General features: G+C 40.6%; 1 protein-coding gene across 5 annotated transcripts in view; it reads left to right on the forward strand.

The window, feature by feature from the left end:
* Positions 1 to 19842, forward strand: part of CMSS1 (cms1 ribosomal small subunit homolog) — a 225595-nt gene that overhangs the window by 197837 nt on the left and 7916 nt on the right. For all 5 annotated transcript variants that reach the window (XM_042031683.1, XM_042031684.1, XM_042031686.1 and 2 more), the window contains 5 exons: positions 5746 to 5846; positions 11868 to 11939; positions 14969 to 15098; positions 18255 to 18314; positions 19020 to 19122. In XM_042031683.1, coding sequence (XP_041887617.1) covers positions 5746 to 5846; positions 11868 to 11939; positions 14969 to 15098; positions 18255 to 18314; positions 19020 to 19122 — 466 coding nt within the window. The remainder of the gene's footprint in view (positions 1 to 5745; positions 5847 to 11867; positions 11940 to 14968; positions 15099 to 18254; positions 18315 to 19019; positions 19123 to 19842) is intronic.

Below are 19842 nucleotides of genomic sequence, written 5' to 3' on the forward strand. Positions count from 1 at the left end.
TCCCTTTTGTCAGGGAAGTATGTTAATCCTTTTTTTCTCAGTTAACTAGCCCACCAGCCAGGCCTGTTGCATTTCAAAGAGCTCATCTGTTGTTTGGGTACTGGTGGGCAGCGTGACAGGACCTGCCTGAGCCCTGTGTTCTCTGCTGCCTCGAGGAGTGGTACCATAGGGGTGTGTTAAAACACTGTCACTGCCACTTTTAGCCCAACTACTGTGATCGGCACAACTCTGCTGGCAACAGGAGCCCTCTCAGCTGAGCAAGGATGAACAGGGACTTGGGAGCAAATTTTGCTGACAGCTGTTACATTTTGCAGAAATTTAATTGACCTTGCACTGTGTGTACCTGGTGGGACACGCAGGAGAAATGCAGTGAGAAAAGTTCCAAGTAGTGCATTGACCTTGAGGTTACTTAATCTGATTCACTGAAGATTGAGGCCAGTTTTTAATAGCAAAACTGAGAATAATAAGGAAGTGTCAGAATGTTTTTTTCTCTGACCTCATCTCTGCCCCTCTTCTCCCTTCCTCCCAAAGAAAAATGGCAATTAAGTCTCAAGATGTGCCCAACACACTTGGCATTTTAATTGGCATCAAATATGTTTCAATCTACTGAATTTAGAGGTGGGAGCCCTGAGAAATATTTTCCCCTGCCATTAATGTACACAGATCAGTACAATTTAATCAACCAGTAAATAAAAATACCACTTGAAAAGCAGTCTGAAATTAATCCATCACAGCACACCCAAACTGTGAACTATGCCCACCGACAGAATAAATACAAGCACATAATTTCCTGTAACATATCTGAAACTAGAAAGAGAGCATAACAAGTATAAAACCTGTTTCCACAGCATACTGAGCTTTTTGTTAAAAAGTAGAAAACAGAGGCTTTATTTAAAATCTGGTTTCAGATACGAGACCAGAACTTTAGAACAGGCAGAGAAGGATGGAAATCAGGAAGGGGGAAGGGGGGGGCATAATAAATTTTGTACAGCCTTTGTTTTCATGTAATTCCAGTTTAGTACTGATACATAGCCCTGATGAGAGCATATGGGAAAAAGCAGGAATTTCTGACCCCGAGTGTGTCTGACTGCAGGCAAATACTTCAAATAAAAGTTGAGGGATTCTCTCATGTGGGCATGTAAAACAGGTTCCCTCCAAATTTTGTCACAGAGATTAATTAAGTGGTAAGAAATGAACTTGTCCTGTACTGGCCTCTGTCACTGGGAGCCTTTTGGACACCAAATAGATGCCTGATCTCACTTTGCTTCTGGATTAAAAAAAAAAAAAACAAAAAGCAAAAAACAAAAAAAACCCAAAACAAACCAAAAAACCACCTAGTGGAAATTATTCTCTCACTTATCTTTGGATATTTAGAACATATTTCATTTCCAAGCTTTCTTTTTAATTATGTGTTGGTTGTTCCTACATTATGAAGAGTTCTAAGAACCTTGTCTCCATTCTCTCTCAAAAAGCTCCTTTTGTTTCCATCATGTTCTCATCTTGTTACAAGCCTCCCATGATTGCCATTATTTCTGTGAGCTGCCTTCATCTTTATTTCAGTCATATGCTGGCTTGAACCACAGGTTGTATTTCCCAAAGAATTTTAAGATGATTTTCAGTCATAACTTTTTCAGTCAGCCTTGGTTCTTACAGGAATGAACTATTTACGTTGTGGTCACTATACTCCTATGTTAATAATTTCAGTGTAGAAGAGAGGCATGTGAAGGTCAGAAGTCTAAGTAATGGTGAATCAGCATAGCAAATGCAAATTTGTATGCACTAGCTATTTTGTATGAACAAAATTGCATTTACATCAAAGCACATGTCATTACATCCTATATCACTAAGGTCTTATTTGCCTTTAAAAATACTATAGTAAATAGTGAAAAAAAATATGTATTCTTTGTGAATATGTAAGTTAATAGAGGTGATTATTAAAGGGAACCTGTTAAATTATCTACATATCTCTGTACTTTTTTATGTGAATGTGTATAAACATGCAGATGTGTATATATTAACATGTGTGTTTACATGTATGTAATTAGTACACCTATTGATGTACTTAGACATACATGCATGTGTTAATATTAAATTTGTAAGTTAGAAACCAGTGCACTGGATGATTTTAAACAGTGATTGATATGAACGAGAAAGTCTTTGTCTGTGTGTCTGTCTGTGTGTGCGTGTGAAGCAGAAATGGCTTTTTCCATTTTTACATGGTTCAAAATGAGATCAGATATAAAGACCTCATGACTGGGAAGCCTGTTAGTATGTGCCATGTTGCTGATGTAATACCAAAGCAAAGCACTTGGAGAGTTGTGGAATTCCCATTTATTTTTCTATATTGAGAGCATTTTGTGACCGTTCTGGTGCCTTTGATGACCTTGTGGTTGTGTAAATGCCGTAAGTCTCAGGAAAGCAGAGGCAGAGAATTGCTGTGCTCAACAGCATCACCCTCCAAGCAGTGTGTCCTGTCAGCGCCTGCCTGCCCACTTCTTTGCACCTCAAGCCAGATGAAAGTCAACTTTGTATTAATCAATTAGGTTCCGCATTTGCAGCAGCTTATTATTAAGGAAGGATTTGTGAATTTTCCTGTTCTGGCAGAGAGTAGTCTCCTGGGAAGCTCAACACCTCAAAGTAGAGCAAACAGTGCTGGTCTGTTACAGACATGTTTGTGACCTGTGAGCTTCTGCATTTATCTGCTTCAAGTTATGATTTATATTGTGAATAAACCCACTGACATCAAGGTAACTATTTACAGAGAAAGGTACATGGTTTAATGTGAACATGGTTGGCAGAGTCTGGCCTGTGGTACTTTAAGGCCTGCAACAAAATGCTCCTGTCATCACAGGAGCTGTCATGGTGTCACAAACAATTACAGGTTGAGATGAGCTGCTGTCCTGCCTGGGACATGGCTGGAATAGATACAAAGTTCTCCATTGTATGAAATAAAAACGCTCAGGTACTGCAGAAAGATGCTCAAACTTGAACTGTTTTCGCTGATGTTTGTTGAGTCTGAGTCTGTGCCCTCTTCTCTCACTTCTTGCTGAGAACAGAGGACATTGCATCATGAAGTGCTGTCCAAAACTCAAATGAGCAGTGAACAGGTGGTACATTGTCAGGCTATTTCAGATCATGGAAACCATTTGTCCAGTTTTAGATTGCTATTGCTAGCAGCGTGTCTTTTAGTTGTGAGAAAGAGAAGAGGTTATTTAAAACTAGCACGACTCCTGTTTGCCTTTCAGAGCGTGCCAAGTGGGATTTCAGAAAGAATGCTTGCAGATCACAGGCAGCTTCCCCTGAATCTATTTGATGCAGTTCTCATTTATTTTCAATGTGAAACATTGGAAAGAGCTCACACAGCAGTTCAGTTCAGTGAGACATGCACAAATTCATTTTGGAGTGGGTTTGGGGCTCAAGTGCAGTGAGGAAGAGGGACGAAGAGGCAATTCTGATTTCTTTGATGTACTTCATTTATATCACCTTTCCACAGCCTGCATCAATGCAGTGTGTCCAAGACCCCAGGGGTGTGGAGCTGGTGTATGTTAAAGCTGGTCACACTTTCAGTATCTCTGAAGTCAGTGATGGGTCCTTAAGTACAGAAGCTGCTCTACTAAAATATAGAACAATAAATTTGCCAGAGGAAGGGATACACAGGGAAACAAGCCCATGGTAATGGCCAGTGGTAACACTGAATTACCAAGACACCTTTTAAACTTTCTGGAGTATGCCAAATGATGTGATTTTTCAGGTTCTTCTAACAAAGTGTTGTATCTGAGATTCCAAAGTGGCTGGAGGTCATAAGTGGTCAGTGACTCTGGAGAGAAATAGGCAGGAAAGATCTGCTGCTGCGCAGGGACAGCCATATGGTACAGGAGCGCTTGGACATCCTCTGGAGTACGATATTTGGCCTGTAATGTAAGGAAAAACTTTGTCTCACAAACTTTGAGCTTTCTTTGTTCCCTGTTCACGCGCTGCCGTGTGTTGGGCTGTACAGGACTAGGCACGTAATTTCTGCATGGGCTCTGGCACTCGTGTGGCCACAGTCCATTCAGCTCTGACCTGAGGCTGTGCCTGCAAAGAGAATGAAGCAGATAGGCCAGCTGAGCTGTAGTGTTCACTTGCTGCACATATTCCTGCATTTGCTTTAGAGCTGGAAAGCAAGGGCTTTTCTTGGTGAATTCCTATTTTAAGATTTCAGAATATGTCTTCATCCTATGTTGAAATACAAACAAGTGCTGTCATTTCTTCCATGGCATTTATTTTGGTCTTAATTAAGTTCATTAACATATTTATCTACCCTCTTCACTTAGGAGTCTCTTAGTTGTACTAAACAGAAAATAAATTCTCTTCTCAGTTGCTGCTCTCTTTCTAAAGCTCTTGTGGTTTGCCAAGAATCTAATCTATGTCAAGTAAGATTTCATGACAAATGGCATCCAACCTGCTAAAACATTCACTGATTTTCTTTACTATCTTTCAACTTCCTACACTTTCTTGAACTCCTAACAGCTGTCAGAACCCAACTTTAGGGTGCTGACTGTTACACAAGGTAGGAAAAAGGAGTGATTATGAGGTGGTGTCTTTCCAGGAATAAATATGTATCCATTTTGTTACCCATTCTGTCACATTAGGATTTTCAAAGCCACTGCCTTGTTGCCACATAATATGTAATGTTGCATTTGTGGCTTAAAAGAGATTCTTTCCCCCCACCTCTTTCATCCCTTTACTCACCTTTCACTGAAATTCTTTTGTGTATTTTTCACATATCCTTTCACTTACCTTTTTTTCAGTAGGTAGCTATTTCGACCTGGAATGTGTAAATGCCAGCTATAACTGATTTTCTCTCTCTCATGTTCTCTGGCCATCAGTTTACTCTTCTCACAACTAGTGATTGCATAGATATAGTTATATCATCTGTACTCAGGGTGATGCTTAAGAAATCCTTCTACTCCTCTCTTTTCAAAATAAATAACTTAATCTTGAAGCTGTAAATTTACAACTTTGGAACGCAAGAGATTGCAATAATGACTGAATACCTGTTGGGCAGAAATATTCCAATTACAGAAGTTGAATTAATTCAGTTTGATGGATGATAATGCTTCTGGCATAATCAGGGAAGTGTCCCCAGCAGAAATGTCTGTGTTTGAATACATCAAAAGCACTAGTATAACACTATTAGACGGAGCTGTTGCTGTGCATTTATTTTTTCCCCAAAGTCTCTCTGTAGATAGATGAAGAAGAGAATGGGTAGAAGCATCTGAATTTAAATAGTTGTCTTTTAAAACATAAGCATATTTTAGTTTTGTAGACATTCTGCTCAAACCTTTGTCTAATTATTACTGAAGTAAGAGACACAATTAAAATGTACTTGCAGGAAACATGTGCATATATTTTTATACAATAGGACATTATACCTATCTTGTAATTTTTCCTCTTTAATATGTGTCAGTAAAGCATTTGGGAGTTGGAATGGGGATTTTGTGCATTTTTGTATGTGTTTGCTTGGATTTTCTTTTCCTTCATCTGCAAGACTTGTTTTAGTAGGAGAAAATAACATTATTTTGAAAAAAGTTCAGCAAACTTAGCAAGAAGAATGTATTTGTTACAGCTGTATCTATTGCCAATCATGAGATTGTATTATTGTGACAACCTTTCAGCTGGAGATTTTATCCCTATTTTTGAATGCAAAGATGGATAGATAGATTTGAAACACAGTAACAAGAACTCTTCTTTTTTTCTGATTAGATCCTTCAGATGATGAAGCTGTTGAAAAAGCAAGTGATAACAGGACAGCAACACGTCAAGATTCAGATTCCAAACCTGCTGTGAAAAAGAAAAGAAAGCAGGTTGGTAAATTAAGCAATTATTTAGCACAAAGATGATAATACATAGGGAAACATAATCTGCTTTTTTTCAGTGAAGGGACAGTTTTCTTCAGTCTATCTGATCTGTTCATGTAACAAATTTTTTGTTTAAATTATGTTGCCTTATTTGGAAGTGATCAGATTCTAGTACATTTCAGTAATAACTTCACACTTGTTTCGTGTGAGTTGAGATTGCCAGGCCTGTCCTACAAAGTGACTGTCTAGTGATGCAAGCCTGGATGGTGCTACTCCGCTCCCTAGGGGAGGCTAATATCTTCCCCTGCAATCTTTTCCTTTCCCTGCACGCACAAAGTCTGGAAAGCTATATTTATATGTTGTGCAGATTCTCTACCCAAGCATGTCCCCAGTGCAAGGTCCAAATGAAAAATAATTTAGGTCTACATGGACTGATGTTTTCTTACCCTTGCGCTGCTAAAAACTTCATTTAATGCCAATAGGAACTGTGTTGTTCAGCATTACATGGAGTATGCCAGGGAACAGGCAGCATCACCCCAGTTTGAGGAAAAAAGTCATCTAGAGGTCAGCTGATTTTAAGAAGTTTCTTGTTGGAAGGTAAATTTGTTCTGCCCTCCTCATACCACCCAGGAGAATCGACTGAGTGGCTGTCGGAGAGCTAAAATTACATTGGAGGCTATCTCTCCTTGAGGTTATGGGTATTAATTTTGACCCCTAGGTCAATAATAAATTTACTCTGTAATGCCTAGGCAATTGCCCAAGTGAAAGCCATTTGCAGGGATGTTCTTTTTTTGTAACAGAGAAGTGTAAACAACATGGTAGCAATTACTATGCTTTTGGATGTCTTTCCAAAGAGACCAAAGGTGAAGTGATCCAAATATCTGAATTAGACCTATGTTTTGATTAGGAAGGAGAGCCAAGCAATACAGGAGAAAGCTGTATTGCCTTTGTATGTGCTCTACCAGGGGGTCAGATGCTGAGGAGTGAGAATTCTTATGGAGCCACTTTTTATCACCATTTTCACTTAGGCATTTAGAAGGAGGTTAAGACACTTTGTTTGGAAGGGTTGCTTGACCTTTTTTATGAGAACATTAGAAAGGATACCCAACACAAGTTACTTGCCAAGGTGGCCTGGGACTGCTCAGCTGTAGCAGAACACCTCCTGCTGGTCTTTCTGTCATATAAAGAATATCAGCCTGCATGTTGGAATCAGGTAATTTGATGTTTAGATGTGAAACCGTAAGAGGGAAATGCTTTATGGGAGCTCAAAGTCATGGATGGGTTATTGCACATCTTTTAGACATACAAAATGAGACGTATTTATGGGATGCTGGTGGTTTTGTAGTTCTGGTGCAAATAACATTAACCATTTTACTCATGCCTGCCTTATTCAGAGGCTGGAAGCTGTTCCGCTATGGACTTGGCACCTTTAAGCCTGTCACGAGACAACCAAACAGAGTTATGAACATCTATGTTCCCAGTCTGCAGGCTGTCCTCAGGCTTACAGTGAAATGAATAATCTGTCTCCAGTCTGAATGATGCAGTGATGTGTTTACTTTGTCACAAACTCCAAAAGTCAGTGTGTGGCTGACCTGGAATGTAAACTTTCACACACATTCAAGACTGCTTTCAGTCTACATTTGAATTTCCCGTAACTTTGGCAGCATGTAAAGAAAAAAAGCATGTTAGAAATATAATACAGGAAATATTTTATGTTCTGTGTATGATTAACAAACAAGGAATTTATGGCATTTTAGTTCATAAATCAGTGGTCTCGGCACAAATTTCCTGTTTTCTGCATTTTGAGAATTTCCATGTAAAAATAGCATAAAAACACAGAGCACAAGGGAGCCATGTCAAAAACCAGTTGGTTGTCTGCTTTGTGTCTTGCATAAGAAAAGCATGCAAATGACCTTTTCTTAAGGTGGCATGCAAAGAGCTATTGCATGAGTAGGTAAGCAACTAATGCTTGGATAAGGGTCAGAAGTTCAGGCTAGATCAAATGCTGAAATATTTTAGACTGCAGATCATTAAAGACATGCAAGTTTACAGCCATTCACCACCATGATGTTTCTCTTTTTTTATGTCATTATTTTTAATGTCTGAATAAAGTGGATTTACTGTTTCTGGGCTAATAATATACTATGCCTAAATATATATATGTGTCAAGGTTTGATGCTGGCTAAGTGCCAGGCACCCATGAAAAACTATTCATTCATTTTCCTCTGCTATAGCTAAGCAGAGGAGAGAAAAACTAAAACAAAAACTTCATGAGTTGAGATAAGGATTAGGGGAAAAACATTTTAAGGGCAAAACAGGCTCAAAACTTAAACAGTATAAAGAAAATTTATTATTAGCAGAATCAAAATAAAAAGGGTAATGAGGACAAAAATAAACCTTACGAACACCTTTCCTTCCTAGTTCCTCCCTCTTTCCCACCAACCATGCAAGGAGACAAAACACGGAGTTTTGGTCAGTCTTTCACTTCTTAAAAATCTTTCTTCAGTACACTTAAGGAAAAGAGTTTCTTTCCTCTGCTGTGCCGTGGGATCGTTCCCACGGGAGATAGTTCTCTGTGAATTTTTCCAGCGTGGCTTTAACTTTCACAAACAGCAGCCTGCCCTACCTCCTGTAATGTGAGTCCCTCCCACGGGCCAAGCAGTCTTCCCACAGCTGCCCAGCATGGGTCATTTTAGTTCATGGGGTTTAGTCTTTTAAGGATGAGCTGTTCTAGTTTGGAAGCAAGGGTTCTCTATCTCTGGAAGCAAGGGTCCTCTCCCTCTGTCCGAGTTCCTCACTAGATTACAGCTTTTTAGCATCCACGCACTCCAGCGTGAGCACCGTTCCTCATGGGCTGCAGGTGGATCTCTGCACCCCCCCGTGCACCTCATGAATTACAGGGAAGCAGTTTGTTGTATTACAGTCCTCACCACGGCTTGCTTGGAGCACTTCTTCCAGTGCTTGGAGCACTTCTTCCCTCTCCTTCTTTTCACTGACCTTGGTGCCGCCATGTTGGTTCTCCTCACATGTCCTCACTTTTCCTTTTCCTCTGACTTGAAAGAAAGTTGGTGTTTGTAGGTTCACTTGTTCTCAAGTTCCATTAATTGAAAAGTTCTTACAGAGCTTCGCTGCACTGAAAAGGTTTTTGTCTGGGCTCCATATCAGGGAATTGTTTGCCATGTTTTCGTTGCTGGCCACATGGTCTCTGCTGGCACCACACAAGCGGCTCTGGCCGCACAATCCCGGCCTCAGGAGGGCCCCAGCCACATGGCCCCCAGCAGCCCCCGCCAGGATGGGCCCTGGTGGCCACCTTACCACCCCTCAGGAGAAGAAAAGAGTTTCCTGCGGTTTCTTCCTTTCTTAAATGTCATCACAGAGGCGTTACCAACTTGTCTAACTGGGCTTGTAACCTGCCCATGGTCAGAGCCTTCAGCGATTGGCTCTGTGCCGGACATGGAAGTTTCGAGCAGCTTTTCTCCCACTCCCAACCAAAAACCAGGCTGTGTTAAACCATTACAATATGCAGTGTAAAGGAGGTAATTTTGAGCCTTACCATGCTTCTCTAAGGAAGCAAGGCTTTGGCTACAAGCCTGCTGTGTGCTTGTGTTGCCTGCTGTGTGTTTCTGTGTCTGTTGAAAGAAAGGATTACCTACTGCCTTCAAAAAAGAAGCCATGGCATTTGGTCCTACTTTCAAACATTTGAATGAAGAAGTTTTTTCTTTTAGAGAAATTTTTTCAGTTGTGTGGCACATTTCATTCTTTTCTCATACAGATACCAGTTGGGAGTGTCTGAGAGTTATGTAAAGCAGTTCACGATGTGTAAGAAGGGAGAAATGGGCCCAAAGTGAATGAGTGACATTTTTCAATATGCTGGAAGAGTGGTAGCACCACTGGGATAGGGAACCATCATACTCTACAGGAGGAGAGAGATTCAGGTTGGCCCTTTTCTGACTTTTTGATTGCTTGTAGGTATCCCTTTACCAAAGCAATCCAAAGGCTTGTTCTCTGCATAAAATATGATGTTGAACATAAAATTTATGATTGAAACACCTGGCAAATGGCCTTTAAGTATCTATGGACAGCTGGGATGTGTAAGAGTAGAGCAGAGGGTAGCTCTGTTTCAGCCTCAGTGTCTGGGAATGCTAATGGTAGGGCTAGGAATGAAGAAACGTATGGTGGTGTTTTAAAAACACTTGAATCAGAGTCAGGACAGAGATTTTTAAAATAGAAACAAACCAAAAATAAAACAAAAAACCTTATATTAACTCTGGAACAATTTTGTTAATTAAAGTGAGTTTCCACTTGCAATCATTCCCTTCATTTCTAGTGAAGATAATCTCTGTTTATACCTGAGAAAATGACAAGGACAGATCTCTGTTGTTGAGGCAAGGTATGATCCCTATCACAGCTTCTCATGGCTTTTTATGCAGGCTATGTTACATTCCAGTCATAGCTGTAGAGACCTTTGCTGGCTGTAGCACGTCCCCAGCCACATCTTCTCTGGTAATTCCTAAGTTTCATTTCAATTCTCAACCAGTTTCAGAGTCACTGCTATACAATACTGCTGCCTTTGCAAGGGCAGTGACTGTGGCTGCATCACAGCACAGAAAGCAAGAGGTCATTTATTTGTGTTGAGCATGGCAGTTACCTGTTTTTATAGCTAATTAGCCAGGGCAGTGGGGAGGAAAAGAGAAATGTAGGCATAATATGAACAATTAAACTTCAAAAAATGCTTCTGATGAGGCTGTGAGAGTGGGCTTGGAAAGGCAGGAGTGTGCTGGGTTGGGTCATTTAGTACCAGTTGCCATGAAGTGTCCTTCAATGCAAGGAGGGCTCAGGAAGACCCAGATACGCAGAACTTCTGTTAGCTGTGCTTTGGCCCTCTTGGCCTGACTGAAGCTGCCTTCCCAGGGGAACTAAGGAACGGCTTCTCTGGTTTTCAGCTAGGCTCCCTTTCCTGCTGATACTTTTCTTTCAGGCTTTCCTCAGGGAGGAGTGCTGGATTTGCTGTTCCCGAGCTTTTTAATGCTCCATGTGATGAGTCTTCTCCACATTTTCTCATAAGAGCAGAGTTTTCCAGCCAAATGCATCATAGTAGCATGGAGCTTTTTCCTGCAGCTCAGCCTATTTTCCCATTAATCTTCATGAAGTCACTTATTAAGTTCCAAAGCCTGTCTATGTAGATAAATTTGCATTGCCATGAGGTAGAAAGCCCTAAGAAGGCAAAAGAAATGATAATTGCTGTGCTCACAACAAGGGAAGTCTGTGCCTCGCTTCCTCTGGACAGTTTTAGGCAGCTACAGACAAATCCTACCCCTGGATTATGTGAACAGGGACTCTGGTACAAATGGACCAATTCAGCCTATTCAGTCAGGCACAAAAGAGGGTTAATGATAGCAGCACGTGTTGGATTATTCTGAAATGCACCATGTATTTTTCTCGTGTGTATTTGACCCTGCCTGCTATGAGGAGACAAAGCAAGAATGGAGTAGGACAAACTTGAAACATGTTTTCCTAAATTTTGCATTACAAGTGTAGAAGGAACTCCAGAGCATGATTGTTTCCAATTAATCTTGCCCTGTTCCATGCTATTTTTTACCATCTGGATGCTCACCTTAGACCCAGTTATTTTAGAACACTACTGGCAAAGTTTAGAAAAACTATCACTCACAATAATAGAGATTAAAAATATAAATTTGGTGGTAGATTTTGTTCATATTTTCCTCCTGTTTTTTTTTTAAAGTATCAAAAACTGCTTTTCACCATTTTATGGAATTACGACTACACCCTGAATGTTTCAATTTTCTCTTCTTTTATTCCCTCTCTTGGTTGCAACAACAATCTCAATTCCAAAATTACTTTATATGCATATAACTGTGAGAATTTAATTCCTTCTACAGGTGGGAAAGTTCAATTTTATTTTTTTTTCCTAACTCAGCATTATAGTTTCTGTATCTCCTCTTACCCCCTTTGTCTTCCTTCAGTGACTTTTTTTACTTACTTTTTTTTTTTAAATGTGTTTTGCAGCCTACAGAGTGTTTTTTAAGCCAGCCTGAAGAAAAGCAAGAGAGCACTGTAAAGGCAAAGAGGAGGAAGAAGGTATGAGTGTCCTAGAGTGTGTATGGGGACTGGGCAGTGGGTTTATAGGCTACTACAAGATGCAGAATGGGGACAACCCCGTGATGATGGGAAATAATATGGTCATAATATTGCAGCCTCTTTTAGAGAAGAACAGAAATTCCTAATTTTTAAACCTTACTCGAGATACCTATTCCCAACCTATCGCATTATGTCTGTATTGCACTCAGGGCTTGTATGTCTACACCCCACTTGAAAATGTTGCACGCCAGGAAAGGGTGACTGTATGGAAGAAAGGTGGAACTTCAGCTGCTGCAGAATCTGACCTGTTCCTGAAGTGTGGTCAGGCTGCAGCTGCTGTTACACCTTTTGAGCCAAGGGCTGTCCTTGTTCACTCTTCTCCTCATAGCATAAAGATATAAATAAATACTCTGTATTGTCCCTCTGGCCGTGCTCCATGCTCACCCACAACAACAAACACACACTGCAGTCTAGATGGAGATTGTATGGCACCAGGCAAGTTCATTGTCTTTTGGGACAGGCTGTAAATAGTTGGCTCTCTCACAAGGCTGAGGGGTGGCCTTTTTATGTTATGTTAGCCCTCTTATTCATCTAAGGAATGGGAAGTGGGAAGAGTGGGATTTTGCTTTCAATGTGGCTCTGGCAGAGTAAGTACAGTAGTTACTCCACTGGAGCCAGAGCAAGGGCATCCCATGGCCGAGGCTGGCAAACCAACCTAACAAGAATTCCCCTTCTCAGGCAAAAAGCAGCTGCTCAGTTACACCTTTGCTTTCAGTGGGCCACTAAGCTGACATAAACAGCCTGTCAAAAAAACCCCATTAGTAAACATTTATTAGGTTGGTCTGTGGCTTCCAAACAAAGTGCTGTCTCCAAAAGTAAGAAAAAGGGGGGAAAGTCCTTTTGCTTTTAAGCATCTGGAATGAATTGGAAGAAAAATAATAAAACTTCCTGCATGAGAAACATTTCCCCACAGCTCTCCTTGAAGGAAGAGAGTTTGCTCAGGTGTCCTTGCTCTTGCTCTTAAAGAATTTCTTGTTTTATCAGTCTTCTCTCCTCCAGAGGCCCATAATTTTTCTGAAGGAACCAAGTGGCCCAGTGAATGATATAGTGGTCCTGTGGAACACTGTCTTATGCTGAATTACCAAGTAAAATGAGCCTGATAATTCTATCTTGCTGTCTCCTAAATGAGAGGTTCCCAAATGTGGCTCACTTGAGAGGCAGCTTGTGAGGCAGGGCTGGGGAGAAAGGTGTTTGTGGTTGTTGGGAAGAACAATGGAGAGGTCTGGTTGTGGGCCTCACACAGTGGCTGGTTGTGCTGCCCACAGCCGCTGGTCATGCATGGGGAAGACACTTGACAGAAAAATACAATAGTGGTAAGTGAAGGGAAATCTTGGGAAGGAATGCTACAGATTCAAGCCCTGCAGAAACCTGTGGAACAGCCAGACGTCCTCTGCAAAGTCTTCCAGGGACTGCAGAGGGCTTTGTACCAGGCCAAAGCTAGACTGAGAGGAAGGCATAAACACTTCATCTCCGTGTGACCCACTGTTAAAGGTTCAGCTGCGGTTTTGCAAACCCACAGGTGGCTTTTAGCAGGGGTGAAACAGGCAGTGCCAAAGTGGCAATGGCTGGGAGAGGCAGTGCCTACTTTGCCTTTGCTGTTTTGGCAGCCCCCAGATGGCTTTTCCCTGTTCAGCATTCTGCCCCTTATGCTGCTGTTACCAGGAGTATTTGGGGTGTATTGGGCAAGAGGGAGAGACAGAGTGGTGGGGAATGGAAGAGAGGAGGGAGTGGGTGCTGAGATGGAGTGAGGGAAAGAATGGTTGGAAGAAGGTCTGTCTCTGACATAAAAATTCCTGTCATACCTCTCTTCAAAATTTCCATTGATCTTTGCTGTTCTGGACCTTAGCCTGCCAAACTGAAGGTACCTCCAAAGCTATTAAAAATGCCTGCAGACCCACCTCATCTCTGTGAAATCCCACTTTGCCTCAAAAATACTGACCCTATTGCTCCATCCTAAACCACACCCTTCTTGTTTTCACTTCTAGACTTATGCTGCCATGTGTCCCCTTGATAACAAGTTCAATTTAGCTTACACAGCTGAGAAACCTTAAGCTGGCCTTTCAAAAACTGAACACATCTCAGTGAGAACAAGAGAGGCGTCACATTCTTGTCATTCTCTCCAGACTGCCTCTATCCTTGCAAATTTGCTGCTTTCTTAAATGCTGGCAGATCATTCAGATAATGGGAACCTTGGGCTATTCTACCCACATGTTCCATTTAATTACGGGAAAAAATACAGCAACCCTTTCACTTCAGTGAGAATTCAGACCTGTTACTCGGTAACCTGTTACTTGGTAACTTGTTACATATTACATTAATAAGGTGTAAAACACAATCATTATGAACTCATGTTCAGCCTCTAAAAATTAGTAATTTGTTGTAAAAGTTACACGGTGTGGGAGAACAAAGCAGCTGTGAACTCTTGCTGCTTGACCTGTGGTTTTGTTGCTTTAACTTATTTTCATCACCCTGGCATGGCATTCTGTGAATATAGCTAACCATCTTCCCTTCCAAATATAGATAGATAGTTACCCTATTTGAATCAAAATATAACCAAATCATATATTATCACTTGATTCCTATTGTTACGCCTTAAGAATAATAAACTAAAAATATGAAAAAAAGCCTGAATTTTCAAACTGATACCAGAGGGTAGCAATAGCAAAACAAAAAACCAGCTTTCAGTTACGTTTTTGTTACAGCAGCATTTCAGGTGAGTGGACAAGATTTTTCATGTTCAGGCTCACAGGCCATCTTGTCAAAGTATCTCAACTTGCATCTGAAGTCTGCATTCCCTCTAAAAGACAAAGGGAATCTTGTCCTACTGTAAGGTGTTTTTCCAATTAAGCCATAATTAAACTAATATAACTGTATAAAGATATGGAGGAACATTTATTTACAGTGTTGTTGTCTAGTCAAAGAGCTATATAGAAATACCATACTGAGCCCATTTTACTTGGATTTTTTAGAAGAAGATTTCTGATGTTCTGCAAAAATCTGCTCCAAAACCTGGTGTCCCTGCAGATCTACAGAATCTGCTTACTCAACATTTTGGTGAAAATCGTTCCGTGATTGAAATAGAGGAATTAAAGCTGTCAGGTAACTTATCCTATATTCAATATATAAATAATGTTTTTTTCATTATACTGTTGACTTCTTTTTCTGCAGAAGAAAGAAGATTTTTGGGACAGGTCTTGAGTTGTACTTTTAAATGAAAATATTTTCTTATATTTCTTTTTTACTGTATTTTAATTTGCTCTTTAAGTTGAAATGTTAGTTTCTTTGGAATAAATGTGAGGTTTCTTGGAGTTACGGAAATGAAACATTGTTTAAATGTCTCTTTTTATTGTAAAGTATTAATTTCTAGAGCTCACTTTTCTGATAGAAACTTTATGATTCCTAATAGTAGCTCCCAAGATGCTATGAGAGATGTGTTTTGTTCCTGGGATTATCTGAGTCAATCCAGATGCATAATAAGGGGCTGACAGAACTAGACATAGAAATAATGAGGCATTATTCTCATATGGATATGAGATGTTGAATGCAATAGTTTTTCAGGGAGTGGCTTGAATTGAGGTGGTCATTTTGGTCCGTGTATGACGTGACCAAGTTTTAACCATGAGGACCCTCTTCGTTCCCTGTATCCTGCCTCCAGTTAAAAGCCAGATAGAAAAGGTAAAAAGCAGGACAGAGCAGACTTAGCTTCTGTCACTTGGTGGTTGCACTGGAGATGATGGTAATGTTGAACTTCTCTGCCTCCTATGCCTCTGTGCAGAGACACTGTCCATTATTTGGTGGTGGTACCCATGATAACCAACCTGCACTCACCTTTGGGACTTCTTGAACTGTCAGTGGCCTGTGCCCAATGTAGAAGCCTTCTAGTCCAGCAGTGCTTTTTCTTTTTTAATGCATAAGCCCACCTCTCTAGGTAAATGTGCCCTTCCTTAACCCCCATGATTCTAGGTGGACCCTTCTTTATTTCTGTGGGGCAGGTTCAGCTTTGTTACTGAATCAAGAAAACCTGGAGAAGTCCCATATAGCTTTCTTCAAAAATCTTGTGTTAAGTATTTTTTGGCACATAAGGTTTCTAGGAAATAATAAATTGCTTTTGTTTCTTTCTTATTTGAAGAGCCCTTTGGGCTACTGAAGTGACCCATTTCCATATGTTTTGGGTGGAGATATTTTTCCTTAATATTTTTGCTAGGAGTTGAAGGCTTAGAGTGCCAAGGAGTTTATGAACTTGTACAGCTGTCAAGTCATTCATGTCAAAGCACTGAGTAAATAACAAGCAACTACTTTGGAGTTGTGTGTTCCTGTTCACTGACAAAGTGCAGAAGGTCAGGGTTGGTGAGAAAGTCAGCTTGGTCTCTTGCTGCAGTCTGGAGCTGTGTGCTTCTCCACCCCTTGCTGAGACTTCCATTTAAAACTGTTGGAAATACTGCAGTGTTGCTGGACTGTTGGTGAGGAGTCAGTTGATGCCTTAGGTTTTAACTTTCATATTTTTCAAATCCTGTACTGCCTAGTGTGTATCTCTGAAGTTCCTTGTAGCCTGTTAACTTCTGCTCTCTAATGCTAGGTAGACATTACAAAGCTTCTGTAGGCCTGCTCTCCAAGGACACCCAGACTGTCCTAGGCCCAAAATATGTAAACTAAAGCCTCTAAAGGGGGAGCAAGCTTGGGGAAACCACATCATTAACGGAAGCTTTAATTGGAGAATTAACCCTGATATGCAAATGAACCAAACCTATAAAAGTGTGAAGAACCCGTGACCTGTTTTCCACCTTGGGGTCTGTCTTGAGAGTAGCCTCTGGCTCCCCAGGGTGTACCTTTGAAGGCCCTTCAAATAAATACCTACCTTTATTCCCTTATTCTTATCTAGTCTCTGTTTTTAGGTGGCCTCTTGAGACATCACAGTGACTGAAGCTGTGTCCTTCAGAAACCACCTCTTGAATGGTCACTCATTAATGAGGCCATGTATTCAGAAGATCAGCCCCTGCCCTTCCCTACCAGCATCAAGCACATCTTTTAAACATGATTTGTAAAGTAATCAGCTGCTGACCCTTCAGTTGTGCATATTCATTTCCTTTGAAGCTCAAGTCCTAGTAAATGTCAGTCTCAGGATTTAATAGGAATCAGTGTAGAATAAAAGTTTTTAGCAAGACAACACCCACTAAATGAAAGATATAGTAATGGAGAGCAGCTGTGCTCAAGGAAGTGCACAGACAGGGCTTCAGCCAGGCATTAGCTACAAACCAAGGTTGTCACAGTGTCTGTCCCTATGAAGATCATGGATTGATGCTCTCAGCATTAGCACAGTGCACCATCCGTGTGAACATGAGTAATGTCTTTGAAGAAACCTCCTTTGTTTAGAAAATATATCAGCAAACATCCATGGGCACCCTGAGGGGCTGTGCTTCATGCAAGATGCTGACAAATATGTAAGACTTTAAGGACAGAATTGTTAATGCTCTGCTGAACCATATTGTTCCATCAGGCAAAGAGCCCTTAACAACAATGGCAAGTTTTCAGACCATGGAATTTTAATCACCTTTTTAAGAACTTTGACTTTCTGTAGACATGAGAAAGGACGTTCCAAAGAACCTGTTTGGATCTTCATTGCCATTATATGAAGTTAAATGGCATGTCTGCCACAGGGTGCTTTTAAAAGACTTCCTAGTTGACACAGTGACCAGGGAAAGGGAAGTCAGCAGGAAATGGAGGAAGAGAAAGGCACAGAAATGAGTGTAGGTGTTGCCATTAGGGTCAATATTGTTGGGTAGGTTACCACAATATGAAAGGCCAGAAAGCAAACTTACTGGCAAGTAGATTATTGGTAGATTTTGCATTTACATAGTATGAATTATTTGGGGGATGTACAAACATATTTCATCATAGGTACATTGGAGGAACAGTCTAGTAGTGTAAGGCTTTTGGCTGAGGCTTGATTCCTTGTGGCAAAGACATATGAAAACTTTTTTTAAAGCATGTGATCACACCTGTACAGCAGCCCTGTGTTCAAGGTTTCAGGCTGGGAGAAAAGGATGGAATTGCAATTCAGAGATGTTACCTTCATTGAATTAACCCATATAAAGTTTCTTCTACGTTAATTTTTGTTTCAGAAATGGTAATTTATTGATGATGGATTTTATGAAGTTGGGATTTCATCAATATAACTAGTGGTTGTGCTGCAAACATATATTCTCCCTTTGCTGTTAAAATACATCAACAAAAATATTTTTTCCTTTATGTTTTCAGATTCCTGTTTTTTGCCAGCCAATGATCTCAGCCACAGTTTTTCTTCATACCTGAAGGAAAGTGAGTTAAAATGTTGGTCTGGATGAGATGAAAGTTGTATGAAAAATATAATTAAGACAATATGATTGCATTTTTTTAGATGTAGCTCCAAATACTGTTCATTATAAAATATGAATCACTTTAAGGCTTTTAAAAATTTTTTTATGAAAGGTCTTGTTTTTCTGGCACTTTTTTACTCTATAACTTTTTTTTTTTTTGTATCAAAAATGTTCTAGGCTTTCTTTTAATTGCTAGGGATTATTTGTCAGTAATTTATTGTGGCTTCATAAGTAGGTGTATGTATTATCTTACAATAAAAGTCCTGCAGCTGTCTGCTGACATGAACCAAGAGAATTTTTATTCTCTTGTATATTTATATAGAACTTCTGGTCTGGTAAATGTTTCTTTGCAGTTGATTTTCTCTGATACAAACTGCCATATGTGGCAAATGAAGACAATGGGCTCATCACCTTAAAAAACTGTTGATTATTAATGCTTGTTTAGTTTGTTCAGTTATGTGATATTTCTGTATTTTATTTATTTTGGGCATTACATTTTCCAGTTTCTCAGCCATGACTAAATGCAGAAGTGTTGCCAAAGTTCCAGACCTCATAGGAGTCAGCATGTGTTCTTGCTGCTGGCTACCATTCATCATGTACTCTAGCAATTTAAAACTGTGGCATGTAGTACTTTCTGTGTGTGTGTACAAGGGCTTTTCCATTGCAGTCTGTCCGAAGTGGGCGAAGCTCCGCAGAAACCACGAGGAGAAGAAGTCAGTGGTGATGCTGGTTCTCTGCAGTTCTGCCCTTCGCTCCTTGGAACTCATCAAGTATGGCAATAGCAAATGTTGTGTTGAGGTTGGCAGTCGGTCAGGAGTTTTGTCTTGGAACCACAGGCAAAAAGGCAAAACTGGGACACTGTCCTCTGCTAGCCAGCAAATTCACTGACTCAAACTGATGCAATATCCCTGCCGTGTTTAAACTCTGGGAGTGTGGTGTTCGGTTTTGGACTGAAGTAATGCTCAGTGCTTCAGTTGCCTGGGAAGTGTTACTTTTGTTAAAAACCAAAAAGGAAGTGTAATGGGTTTGGGGGAAACATGGAACATGTTATCCTTGGGAACAGAGTAAGCCCATAAAGCATCGTGATCCACCACTAGAAATCATGGCTTTGCACCAAAGGCAACGAGGATATGGCATTTCAGGGCCTCGGCTGTCAAGCTGTGTCTGGCCTGAATGCCTCCAGATCTGTGTCAGTGTTCTCAGCTGGCTCAGGCTGGCAAAACTGCTGGGCAGAGATGACAATTTTCAGCGTGCCCTGTCCCTATTTTTTCCGCTTCTCTATCTTCGCCCTTCTCACGCCATAAGTTTTGATGGCTTTGGTGAATTAATGTATACCTCACAGATTTCATGGTTGTCTTCTGTGTCTTGACCCTACTTCCAGTGATTACCTGTCAGTACAAAATGAGATGGAGAGTTGAGAAGTTTGATTGCATGACACAGATATAAGCATAGATAAGGCAGATAAGTGCCAGTTGTGCATGCAGAGACTA

The sequence above is a fragment of the Corvus kubaryi genome, unplaced genomic scaffold (genome assembly GCF_017639235.1).
Source record: "Corvus kubaryi isolate FWS band 111438036 unplaced genomic scaffold, C.kubaryi_AGA036_p1.0 37341, whole genome shotgun sequence".
NCBI lineage: Eukaryota > Metazoa > Chordata > Aves > Passeriformes > Corvidae > Corvus > Corvus kubaryi.